The 13,438-nt window shown below is 42.0% G+C and overlaps 2 protein-coding genes across 2 annotated transcripts in view; one reads left to right on the forward strand and one right to left on the reverse strand.

The window, feature by feature from the left end:
* Positions 213-2,392, forward strand: SAYSD1 (SAYSVFN motif domain containing 1). The gene is made up of 3 exons (XM_021391558.1): positions 213-403; positions 491-783; positions 929-2,392. Exons 1-3 carry the CDS (start codon positions 266-268, stop codon positions 1,023-1,025), a joined length of 528 nt encoding a protein of 175 aa, XP_021247233.1. The 5' UTR covers positions 213-265; the 3' UTR covers positions 1,026-2,392.
* GLP1R (glucagon like peptide 1 receptor) overlaps positions 2,507-13,438 on the reverse strand; it is an 85,147-nt gene continuing 74,215 nt past the window's right edge. The window contains exons 11-13 of the mRNA XM_021391557.1: positions 10,790-10,928; positions 10,011-10,052; positions 2,507-5,410 (exon numbers count right to left, since the gene is read on the reverse strand). Coding sequence (XP_021247232.1) covers positions 5,243-5,410; positions 10,011-10,052; positions 10,790-10,928 — 349 coding nt within the window. The 3' untranslated portion in view covers positions 2,507-5,242. The remainder of the gene's footprint in view (positions 5,411-10,010; positions 10,053-10,789; positions 10,929-13,438) is intronic.

Here is a 13,438-nt window from a genome sequence, read left to right on the forward strand (position 1 = left end):
TGATACCCCTTCTGGAAAGGCAAGGTGGAAGTAGCTGGTTGTGCGTGGTACTCTGTGTTGAGGCCTATAACCTCCGAAATTCAGCTTTCGCATCCGGAGGAACCTCCTCCGTCCGTCCACCACCAGCCCCGGGCCGGCCCGCAGGGCGGCGCCCTTCCCTGCAACCGCCGCCGGGGGCGTGGCCATAATCAGCCCCGCCCACCAGACGAGGCGTCACAGGCGCGGCGCGGCCCTTGCCCCGCCCTCGCGCAGGCGCGGCTCGGCCATGTCCGCCGTGGAGCGGCGCTTGGCCCTGTTCCGGGCCGCCCGCGGCAGCGCCGCCGCCGTCCATCTGCGCCCCGCGGAGCCCCCGGGAAAGGCCGCTGCTCCGGAGCCCGCTGAGAGCCCGGATGGCGGCGGGCAGGTGAGCGCCGCGCGGGGCGGGCCGGGGCAGGGCGGCGACGGCCGGGCCGATGTCCGACGACGGCACGTCTCGCTGCTGCCTCCTCAGGCCCGTCCCGGAGGGGCGCGGGCGCCGGCGCCGCTGTGGGCGCGGCCGCTGCTGCTGAAGGTGCTGCTGTGGGCCGTGCTGCTGGCGCTGTTCGCCGAGCTGGAGCTGGGGCTGCCCTTCTTCGTCCTGTCCCTCATCTACTGGATGTACGCCGGCACCCGCGGCCCCGCCGAGCGGCGGCAGGGCGAGCTGAGCGCCTACTCCGTGTTCAACCCCGGCTGCGCCGCCATCGCCGGGACGCTGACGGCCGAGCAGCTGGAGCGGGAGCTGCATTACCGGCCCGCAGCCGGGAGGTAGCGGACCTGGGGCAGTGCTGGGGAGGAGGGAGCGCGGCTGTACCCGGCGCTACGCCGCTCGTGCCTTACTCCTTCCCCGCCGCTCCGAATAAAGCCGTAGCAAAGCGCCATCAACTTGTCGGTGACTTTCTGCTTACCACAGGAGGCCGGTGTTTGACTGCACCTTTAGTAGAGTGCCCCGCTGCTTTTCTTCCCGGCTCTGTCTAGAACCAAGACAAGGCACGAGGCAGTACAAGTGAAGCCAGCTGCTGCTTCTGGTCACTCTCGTGTTTCATACAGTACACCAAACTTCTTCGGTGCAGGTTTCCTGTTCGCTTCATTTCACAGCATTTACCGTCTGCAGCGTGAGGCGAAAATATCCGTTATTATTCCTGACAGGTGACACGTGTGGTTTTAACCATCAGTTTGGAAAAATAACTTAGCGTCATTATGCAGCAAATGTAGAACTGCAAGAAGCTCTTAGCAGAGGACTTGTCCTGTGGCTGGACTCGGTCCTTTTTTACCACCAGACAGCTGGTGATGCCTCTCACCATCTTCCCACCTACTGCCAGGTGCACTTTTGTTCATGAACCACTTTTTTTTTTTTTTTTATGATCCACTGGTGTTTCTAATATATAAATGATTGTAGGAAAAGAAACCACTGATATTAAGTTGTGGTGAAGAGCAGCTGGTTGAGTTTACACCCATCTTGTTAAGAACAAAAATCACAATCTTGATCTTTCAAATCCTGCTTCATTAGGCCTTTTCTGCTTTAGCAGTGATTTATAGTTACCACAGGTTCCATCCTTTGTTGGATAAACAAAAGGAAGCTTTAACTGGACTGGAGAGAATAACAGGTTAGAGCACAAGTCATACGTTGTAATGCTGCTAAGCATCTTTCAGTATCTCTCTGCAGCACCGTCTTAGCTTCTAGTATTGCTCTGTTGTATAAATTCTGTATGTTACATAAAGCCAACCACAGAGTTTCTTTCACATCTTTCACCATTCTCTGGCTGATATGTAGAAAACAGCAGAGTTCTCGCTTTTTTTTTTTTTTTTTTTTTTACTGATTTTGCCTAACTCTATATGGATAATATGCTCCATTTTGTTTTTCATTTAACGAAGCCTCTGCAGGTTCAGAGCACTTTGTAGTGGACACAGAGGTACAGATATTAATCTTTCTTCCATGGAAGAATCATGAATTAGGAGTCTCCACAATCTTAGGAAGTGTTCTGCTAATGATGGAGTAACAAACAGTTGTCTGATATTTTAGGGAAAGGTAAGTACACTAGTAAGTGAGAGCATTTCGTGAGTGAGTTGAAAGTTTATTCACAGGGAACAAAATAAACATGTTTATGGGGAGCTGATAATTTGACATCTTTCACAGATCCTGTGGGTGTTTTTTAGAACAAGGAAAGACATGCAAATAAATATTAAGGTAACATCCATGAAATGACAACTTTATAGCAGCAATGATGGAAATAAAGGCTTAATTTGCTTTAAACTCTAGTTACATAATATCGGGGTGAATTTGTAGACTGTTCTATTTAATACTTTATGAAACGAGTTACTACGCTAAATGAGAATGAAGCTGAAAGGCACAAGAAATAAAAATTCATGCAGTTCATGTTCCAGTGCTTTCTGTTGCTTTACTTATTTCATGCTACTCAAATAAATGCACGATATAAATTCTGAAGTAGAGATGGCAAGAATAACAACAAAGGCTTGTAAAAGATTTTACTGAAGTAGATACTGTAGAAATCATTTTTCAGGCCTTAAAGCATTTCTCAAAATACTGTAATTCTGCTTTGATGGCAATTCCCTTCACTTAGTTTTATCAGTTCTTAAAGGAGATAAAGAAGCGAGTGCTTAATGGAGAGGAAGAACAACACACCAAAACTGCTTGTCTGAGATCATCATGCTCTTGGTTGTTTTCTTCACTTGGATTCTAACAAGCCAGAACTTAAAAAGGCAAATTTGACAACTGGTGCTGCAGCTATTCCTATGGACCCAAAGCCCCCAGCTCTGAAGTGACTGGGAGGGGCAAAAAGAGCCTCTAGGCTCAAAAGCACATCAAACTTTTGAAGGAAGTTTTGTGACAGCAACTAAGTACGGATTTCTTAACACACACGTAAGGACATCACTATCTACTCCTATGTCTATCCTCCTTCATTATGTATATTTTTTCCAGCATAATAGTGTGTTACAGCACATCTATAGTTTCCTATTGCCATAGTAGAACGAATTTTGCTAACAGTTGCACAAGTAGCAGAAACTTTTTTTTTCTGGGTTTGCACACAATCAAGCAGGGCCCTGGAAAATTAGTACCCATCTTGAATATTAATGAATGAAATTATTCCCTCCAGTGTGTGTTATCATATAGATAAAGATTTCACCTGTAGCTGGTACCTTTTCACCTACCAGTGATTCTCATGTTGCTACTTTTCCTATACAAAGCACTTAAATATAGATGCTAAATGGAAAGATCATGTATACTCTGCATACAAAAAGCTAAATAATTACGTTTCAGAACAGCGACTAACACACCTATGTAGTAGTCAGATATTGTATTAAGGGTGACGCAATGTAGAAACTAGGTATTAAATTTACAGAAGAGCCTGAGGTGCTTCATTCAAGGTCAGCTCTGCAACCGATGTTACAAAGGCACAGCCTGGGAATAACCTGTGTAGAAGCCAGTATGCTAGGCATATGCAAGCCAGCCTGAGTACTGTGGTGGATTTCTACAAATGTGTCTTGACTTTTCCCTGGAGCTCAATTATAAGCATTACGGCAGAAGAAGGTAACCCATCTCCTCTAATTTAATTCTAATCTGCTGATTACAAAACTAATCCAACCTGTTGGCAATTTGAATTCTAATGCAATGATTAAATTATTCCATGCAAAGCAATCTAGCTTCAGGTAGGAAAGATGCTGAATTATATCCAGCTCCCTTTCTTGGCAATAAGGGATGTGGATTCAGGTACAAAGAGAGACTTGAAAATATTTTATCTCTGCTGAGCAGTCTAAACTGCTAGGCTACGGAAGCCACTCATTACAAGAAGGCAATGGGCAGGAATATTCTCAGACCTTGTCTTTGGCACCTTGTCTCAGCAGTAAAGGGAGGGTGAATATCTAAGCTGAGTAAAGACACGTAACACTTGCTATTAAGTGATGCAACGGACCAAGGTCTGCTTGTAAGAGTACCTCATTTTGTTTTCCCCAGCAACTCTTGTAAACATCAGCAAGGGTAACATAATTAGCAGCGTAGATGCATTCTCTACAAGAGCCCTTGCAGGTTTAAACAAACAAACAAAAGCCCGTTGAGCTGAGGATGCAGTGGTGTGGGGTGTTTTTTGAACCCAGCCGAGGGCAGGCCCTGGAGCAGGTGGGCAGCCTAGGCCCGGGGCGGCAGCCGGGAGCTGTCCTCCGTGCTGACAGTTCAGCCTTCCGCTACCCTGAGTAGAACGCCTGCGTGTATCTCAGGTGCCTGGAGAAAACAGGCAAGGCTAGAGAAGAGACAAAAGTGAGCCCACACTGTGAAAAACCGAATCTCTTCCAAGTCAGTGAAGTCTGGTAAGACCAACTGTAACTGCAGGCTGACTTCTTTGTGTTTGCACCCACAGGAAGCAGAGTATAGCTTTGAACAAAAATATTTTGAAGCTAAAGTCATTATCCTGTCCATGTTCATACCTATCCATCGACTGGAGAGGCAGAGTACCGTATAAAAGCAGAAGGGCTCTGCATTCGGAGGATATTTCCATCGTTGTCAATAGAGATGACACACACCTATTAATATCAGAATAGGTCCCCTAACAGATAGTACTGTTTTGGTTTGTTTCTTTCAAGCAAAGCCTAAAAAAGAGCATTCAGGAATATACACCATGCTACCTGCTGCAGTTACAGACCTTCAAGATACTGATCTTCACCTTTCTGGTAAACAAGTAAACATATTCTGAACTTTAGATTTGGAAAGTTTCTCCAAAACTGAACTCCAAAACTCCCTGAAGCCCATGCTGCGTCCCAACAAGTTTTTTTCTAAAATGTGATAGCACCTTACCCTATACCCTATCCTCATAAAAGTCAAGATGCGTTTTTTGTCAATACTCATATTCTGTTTCCTTGTAATTTAATCAGTCGATCACTCAGCTCGCCCACTCAACAATAATAAGCCATTTACCCTGTGGTTTCAGACTGGATCAATGCTATGCTAAGTTTTGGACACCTGGAGGCCTTGTGTGCAAATAGGAAGAAACTTTTAACTTACTTTAGACATGATCAATTTTTGCTCTGATGTGTTGATTACATTAGCAGATTGCTCTCCCCAGAAACCTTTGTCCAATAGCCTGCAGGCAATGAGCAGCACATACTCAAGTTTCTTGCTGGAGATGACACACTTAAGCCACTTGCTTGGGTATTTAAGGGTTTTCAGGTATATTACACAGTTCATTGTTCTCAATCTGATTCACCTGCAGAAATCTTAGCTGAATGTAGCCTGGCAAGTGGCAGCGTAAACACTACTGCCTACTGTGCCTCCACTGCTGATGCTGTTGGCTGGACACTTCAGAGGTTTCATGCTGCTGTCTCTCTGGACATACAAATGTTCCAGTCTCCAGCGCTCCCAACTTTTCCGGAACTCCATCTGAACCTAACAGAAGCAAAACAAGAAAACGAGAAGAATGAATGTAGAAGTAATCAGATCTTTAAATGATTGTGTTAGAAAAGGGCAAGTTAAAAATAAACATACCACACTACCGAGGAAAGCTGGCAATGCTCTAAACCTGCAATATTATTGCTTCAAATTATCTAATTACCTCATTAGTCTATCATAGGGTATTTCATATTTAGAATAATGACAGTATTCCCTTTCACTCGTATAAAGAAAGCTCTTCTATGCCACAGCGCACCAGGAATTTTTCAGTATTTTATTCTAAATAGCATTCATCTGCAATACAGAATATACTCCATGCCCTACCACTGTTAACAATTAAGTTGGTTTTACTTTTCAGCCATGAAATGACTGAAAAGATTGACTTCTTGCTCAGTACTGTCACCTCAGGTGTTCTTAAAGTTTTGTTTCTGATTTCACTTAAACAGTATTGGCTTATTTCTGTTTGTGGAATATTTACTTTTCTAATTCCATGCAAAAAATATTTATTCAGAACTGATGCATCAACGAACTAGCATATTAAAAACTATACTTTCTTTCCCCCTTTTAGATAACAATTAAAGTATCTCTTTGCAGATACCATTATTTTTTAAAAAGTTGTAATACACACTTTATATCCAGTCACAGGTTCCGGGTTGAACTGTTTAACTGCTGTATCCATTTGGGAGTTTACCAAGGGTTTTGAAACTGTGTCATGCTTTGGAGTTTTTGTTTTTCTCAAGCAAGAACAGAATTTTGAGTCTACCTGTTCCATGGGCAAAGTTCTTGCCACTTGACTGAAGTAAGAACTTCCATTAGCTTTTAACACGTAAGGAAGAGGACATAAAATTGAACCTTTTTTACTCTATTTAGAAAAAGGCAGGAGAGCAACTAGAATGATGAACTCATTAGGGTGTGTACTTCTGCCTGGAAGTAAGTGCAGTACGGTAGGTTACTTAAGTGAGCCTTCTCTGGAGAGTTCCTTTTTATTTCCTCTTAGGGTCTGGTACTGACCACTAAGAGACTAAATAGGTCAATGGCAGTTCCAGCACAGGCCTGTTATCCCATCCAAGCTGCTGAAACCTTCATTCTCTGAAGGAAACTTCCCAGGGAACCAGCTACTTTTTATTTTTCTTCTCTACTTGTTTATTTTCAAATACTGAACCTGGGAAGAAACCCTAAAAAAGGAGAAAGTATACACAGCCAACTGTCTTCCTGTAGTAGTTACCTCTAGCATTGCTTGTCAACTCAGAGCTACAGCCCTTGTACCAAGTACTGTCCTGGCACAAGCACAGGAGAGCCAACTGCATTTCTGTGTTATTGACTGCGGAATCTGTCCCTCTGGTATCACAATGAAATGGGACACAAGGAAAGGTGCTATGATAACGTACTGTATTTTACTATGATTATGGTGGGTGGTTGTTGTGTCAAAAGGCACACGAAGACACAAGGAAAAAGACAGCATGTCTGAGATACTTTGCCATATAAGAACAGCTTGATAAAGACAGAAAATGAAACAGTGAAATACAAGGACAATACTGTCTGCAGAATAAGAATGGATCATACTATCACTCCTGTATTTGGTAACTTTTGTGGGAATGGAAAACAGCTGTTTTGATAGGTAGCACTGGGAATAAGCAGTTTTAGATACTGACAGGAAGATCCTGAAAGAGAGCATGAATGCACTTACTGACAGAATAAGTCAATGAGCAATAGAAGCAGGTATTTAGAATCAGGCAGAGGGATGAAATGTCTTCATTCTGTCTGGACATGACAGGCGGTATCCTAGAGCTATGATACAAATAGCTTGCAAGACTGAGATGAAGCGAATGGGAAGAACTGAACAAAAGACCAAATCAGATCGGGATGACAGAATATTAAGTTTTCTCTCCAAATGTTAAGGAAAAGGGTAAAGAGCAACTCTGCTTTCAGCACTGAATTAATTTTTTTTTTTGCCTAGATGGCTATGAAGACATGACTGAAAGTATAGTTCAAGATTTATTTTGTAGATCTTGAGCACAGAAGTTGATGTACAGATCATTCAGCAAAATAATTAGCATATCAGCTTCCATGTATGGATGAGACTCCTCATAAATAGGCTGTACAGGGAGAAGGGAGCCAAGAACAAAGTTCCCATAAAAAAGAGGAAGAAGAAAATTTTCATAGACAAAGGTAAGAAGTACATAGAACCTGGAAAAGATGGTAATGGAGGTTAAAGATAGAGAAGTTATCTGACAGAGAACAGCTGACTGAGCCTAATGCAGCTCACAGGCAAGGGTATTGAGAATGTGGCAATGAGTCTGGAATCTGATCATGGAGAAGTTAAACTTTGGCAAAAACCATGTCATTCAATCACAGTGAAAGGAATGTAGACCTGAAATGACATAGAACGGAGGTGGTGGAGCAGTTCAATAAATAGCCTGTATAGAGAATACTTAGTGGAAAAAAAAAAAAAAAAAAAAGAGAAGAAGAAGATTGAGCAGTAATTTAAAAAACAAAAAAGCTAGGAATCCTGGAGTTAGGATAGATCCTTTTAAGGCGCAAGAGGCAGAAGTGTACATACACAGAGATAGGAAGGAGGCAAAAAGAGAGAGGCAAAACTATACAGAAAGCAATTAGCATAAACTAATTCTGATGGAAAAAGGCAGCATCTCTCTGGTTAGAATATTTCTTACAGAAGGTAACACTGCGGAAAAATGGATCACATTAAACCCAGCCCAGTTTTCAAAGAAAACTGGTGCTAACAGCCACTCTGATGAGACCCTGCAATTTCCTTCAGAGCAATTATTTCAGGTGAAATGTGACTGAAATACAAACATATTTTAATGTTCTTCTATAAGTAGATACTACGAAAGGAACTAATATAACTTCTGCCTTTATTTCTATCCTTGATCTGGCACCAACAGTTGCAAAAAACACTAAGAAGTATGGTTAAGGTAAAAGAAAAGGAGTCACTGAGTCACAGACAAAAAATATAGACCATACTGCATACAAGGATAGGTTTCAGGCACACTCTGTCAGAAGAAAAGCAGTTCAAAAACCAAGAATTTATCATAGAGTTTAATAAAGAAATAGAAGAGACTTGACATAATCGAAGTCTTTACATGGATTCATTTTAAGTATGTTGTTGAATGAACTTGACAAAATTCCCTTCTTTTAACGAGCATTGGAACAAGTTCAGTAATTCAACCTAGACTGTCTGTCAGATTTCTGTGAAACTGAATATACTAGGATTAGACACTGGGCATTACATTACAAAGGCAAGAGAGCTGTAACAACATGAGATGTCACAGAAAGTTCTGTCAAAAGAAGTGACTCTTTATTCAGGTTTTATAATGAACGTAACTTTGTCCTTGTATCACATGGAGGAAACTACTGGATATTAGTCACTAGAGGCCTGGCTGCAGCTGCACAGGGGTTGAGTGAGCAGAGGCCTAAGTGAATCAAAATAAATGACACAGCAGCAGATGGTGCTTCATTTCAGGATTTACACCTGTAAAGCTGTACAAAGGATTTTAAACAAGTATTTTCCAATTCATGCTTGAGCAAAGCCTGCTGCTACCCACCTCTAGCTTTCATAAGTGGTGCAATTAACACATTCACTTAAACATAATCTTACCCACAGCTACAAAAGTGAACAGTGTCCTGCAGGGCTTAATTCAGCAGGCCTGCTGCTTTTTGTTAACTCCAGCCTAGCTATAATGACATAATTAGAACATTTTTTCCACTGGTTTCAATTCCTTGATGAGGTCTATCTCTCAATAGATGATCTTGGATTACTGTGTCATATTTAAAAGTAGACTTAGCACTAATGCAAAACACATTGACTTGCATTAGACTTAATAATGTGCTGCCAAATTATTAGTGCTTTTGCTTCCCTTGCAAACTTGAATGAATAATAATGATCACTTAGAAGGTAACAAGAGAGGTTTCTACAGTACAGAAACAGAACAATACTCTCCCCTAACAGGTTTGGAGTTCAGCAGAAGCCCTAGGAGATGGTACTTGTATTCAAGTTAGCTCAAAGCTCTGAGTTCTGAGCTCTTAGTAGAACTCACTACTCCTTGAAGTTCAGTGCTATATTTTAATAAGAGAGTGATGATATTTTCAGTAGCAGGGATGCAGGGAAACCAGACTAAACTAAACTGTACAGATATTAGCCACAAATACTCTACAATCTCACCAGTGAGCTGCTCCGAGTTCTAGAATAAAAAGGGCTCTACTTCCATGATAATTAAAGCAAGCACATTAGAAACATTTTGGGATAGATTAAGAGGAGCAGCTATCATTCTCAATAAAATGAAAGTTCAATCAGTGAAAACTGTACAATTATAAGCAAGAAAACTTGCAAGATTTCATGCCTACAAATAATACTCCAAAAGTACACCGCCTGGATTCCTTTCAACAAGAATTATCTGAAGAGTTATCCTGTGTAGCTGTACAGAGGATGATCTGTAGAAAGAGTAGATTAAAAAAAAAAGTCTTCAATAGACTTTCAGAAGTTCAAGACCATTTAGCAATTCAAAACCATTTTCAATTTCCTTTTTCTGCAGTGGCTGCTGATAATGCAAGTTGGAACAACTCCTAGTGTCTCTCTTACCTCATTATTGATGAAACAGTAGAGAATTGCAACCATCAGCCCCTGAAATCAACAAAAAACAGAAGACAAGTGAGCAGAGCAGTTCTCCTGCTTTGTCAAGCAAAGCTGCAGACGACTGAGCTCCACACTGGCGTGTTCCATGGTAAGAGAAAAACAAGAATGAAAGATGAAGACAAACGGTGGTCTCTGTCAGCCCTGATGGCAGAGAATTTTGATCAAACTATGTCTCAAAGCACTTGACCTTAGGAAAAATAAGTTACATGAGCATGTAAACTAGAAGAATAATGATTCCCTTAGACAAGGAGATTATTTTAAAAATGGCTTTACCTAAGGCAGCAGATAAATAAAAATCACAGTAAATCTACATTTGCCTCACATGCAGTTTCAGCGGTAGACAACTACTTCTTACAGCATAGATTTTCAAGAGTATCAAAAACACGAGAGAAGGCACAAAATTTGCTTTCAGCAATACTGTTATGCAATTACAGGAAATCACAGACAATGTCATTATTGCCTTGAGGCGTCCCACAGGGAGCAGAGATTAATACATGGATGGGAATACCAGTTTACTGTGGGAAATGTAAGACTTATTGAAAACAGAGTGACATTAACATCTAAACTATTAAAATTGACTTATCATATTTTCCCTTCCACTGTCATAAACCTGCAATATCCAATCCAGTGCTAAATTGAGAAATACTATGAACAGGAATGAGACCGCGAGCAGGTCACCAAATAGCAGTTACAAAATACCCACATGCGCATGGTGTGAATGCTACCTGGAAAGATGCGAAGGAGAGCTCAGTAAAAAGCTTCACAAAGCGCAGCATCCCTCTGGCATGTTCATCGGTAATGAAGGCAAAGATGACCTCATGGGTCCCCAGCAGTGGGATTAATGTCAAGGTAGACTTGGCCAGCCTAAGATCACAAAGAAAGAAAAAAAAAATGCCACTGAATAGCTTATTGGGCTGCTTCTGACACAATGTGAACAAAAAAAAGAAAAAGTAACCTCAAAAGTAACGATAGTATGTTTCAGCATGCTCCAAGTGCCACTCCACTACATATCACTGCTGCTGTCAGCAGTGCTATTTATTTAGCTCCTGGCTGTCTTTTGCCTAGAAAGCCTTCCAAATTTAGGAGCAGGTCACATGCTTTCTTGTACCCCAAGGTGTTTCCTTATGTACACTTTTCCCCACTTGTAAATGGGAAATATAATCAAAACTTCCCTTGTTACCTTGTTAATAACTTGAAAGAAACAGCCTACTAGTGACTGGAATCTTTTAAAAATACCTTGGCAAATGGAGGAGTACTTGTTCCTTCCCACCTCCATGGTGTGTTAAATCTTCAAAATACTGTGACTAACTGTAACTGCATAACACTTCAAAAGATCAGTTAAGCTGTCTTAAAGTGACTGATGATTCTGCGATTTAAACAGCAAGTTCAAAGACACAGCTAGCTAAAAAAAAAAAAGACACCAATCTAAAATGAAATGTTTTTTGCCTGTGAGAGGGAAAGCAGTGCTCAGGGTAACAACTACAGGAAACCATTCACAAGAATAGTCCTTAACTCTCTTTTGATAGACATATGCTAAGCCACTCAACAGGATAATGGAAGATGCCTGAACCTCACAGGGGAGCTTACAGTACTACCCTGGGCCACAGAACCAGTCAACGCTACCAGTATCTCCTGACAATCTGTCATGGGACACTTTGGTGGATAAAGAATCACTTGACTGGCAGGGCTGCCAGTACTTAGAAAGTCTTGTGCACTCTAGGGCTTTCAGCTGATATTCTGAATCACATTCAAGTTGGAAGGAATCTCTGGAAGTCTCTTGCCCAATTCCAGTTCAAAGCAGGTTTGCTCAGGGCTGTGTCCCACCAAATGTTAAATATCTCCATGTCAGATACTCCACATCTCTCCTGGACCCCTTTTCCAGCATCAGACCACTCTCAATGATTTTTTTCACCTCTGACATACAGCTGTAACCGCTCTTGCTCTAATTTGTGCCCCTTGTCCTTTCACCATGTACCTCTACAAGAAGTCCAGCTCCATTTTCTCTATAATCACCGTTAGGTAGCTGAAGACTGCAATACAGTCCTTGCTTAGCCTTCTGTTCTCCAGGCTGAATAAACCTAGTTCTCATCAACTCCTTCCACATCACCTGCTCAAGCTCCTGAGTTACACTGGTGAAAAAACTGAGGTAAGATCCATGGATTACAGGGGGTCAGGATGCAATGACTTTCTTGAACCAGAGTCCCAACCCGGACCCCAGAAGTTGTCTTGTAAGTGCTGAATGGAATGGATCTGTCATTTCCCTTGATCTTCTGGCTATGCTCTTACGAATGTAATACAGTCAGCCTATAACATCACAAGGGCGCACTGCTGAATCATGTTCAGCCCACTGTCCTCCAGCATTCTTGGTTCTTCCACAAAGTTACTTCCTATCCAGTGAATGCCCATCCCATATTCCTAGATGGAGTTGTTCCACACTAAGCACTAGGCTCCTGTCAGCTCATCCACTAGCCTGCCAATGTCCTTGATGCACAAGGCAAGGACTGAGGGATACTATATCTAAGGAACCACTGAAATTAAACAGTTTACAGTCAAGCAGAAATGCAGATTTCTCGAGGATGTAAGCATGCCACTGCACTGGAGGAGGGAAGGGAACTTGCTTACAAGAGCAGCTAACCAGCAAGTCTCATGAAGCAGGCTTTCCTTCACCACCACCTGAGACAGAGGCAGAAGCATGTGGCTGAGTGAACTGGCTCTCGATGCACTGCCTGGGTAATGAAAGGGAGTTGAATAGGTGTACAGCAATCTCCTAGTTTGTTTAATGAATGCTAATTAGTCTAGATGAGATACTTGGAGAGCTCTATCTTAAACAGAAAGCTATGAAAAGTCCTATGAAAATGCTTCCTAGGTAGTTAAGATCTCCCTGAAGAAAATCCCTTACCTGAGCAAAAAGAAGTTTCCTCACAACTCCAGTCCTAACACAGAAAAAAGGCATTTGCTGCTGTGCTGATCAGCGAGCATTATCTGTTCATCATCTGAATGGGCAACACAAGAGAGCAGATGGGAAAATTTGTGTGAAAGCAAAAGACTTCTTTACAGCTAAGTTAGTGACTTTCTAAGGCACCTATGCTGGTCTTGTTTAAGAGAATAAATTTCACAGTAGCAGTTCCGTCTTCCCTCCACTCTTTTCCAGTATCTCTGAGCAGAAAAGAAGGGTTAAATATTCTCATACAGCTATCTCTGTCTACTAGCCTTGTTATCATCAGAGACCTAACAACGAACTGAACTCCTATGGGTAAAGAAGACTTCCTCAAATTGACCATAACCAACAAACAACAAGAAGGACTACCAAGACCTATCTACCTTAGTCTTCATCAGTAAAGAAGGTTCTGATGCTGGGTAAATTCTTTCTTGAT

The sequence above is a fragment of the Numida meleagris genome, chromosome 3 (genome assembly GCF_002078875.1).
Source record: "Numida meleagris isolate 19003 breed g44 Domestic line chromosome 3, NumMel1.0, whole genome shotgun sequence".
Lineage (NCBI taxonomy): Eukaryota > Metazoa > Chordata > Aves > Galliformes > Numididae > Numida > Numida meleagris.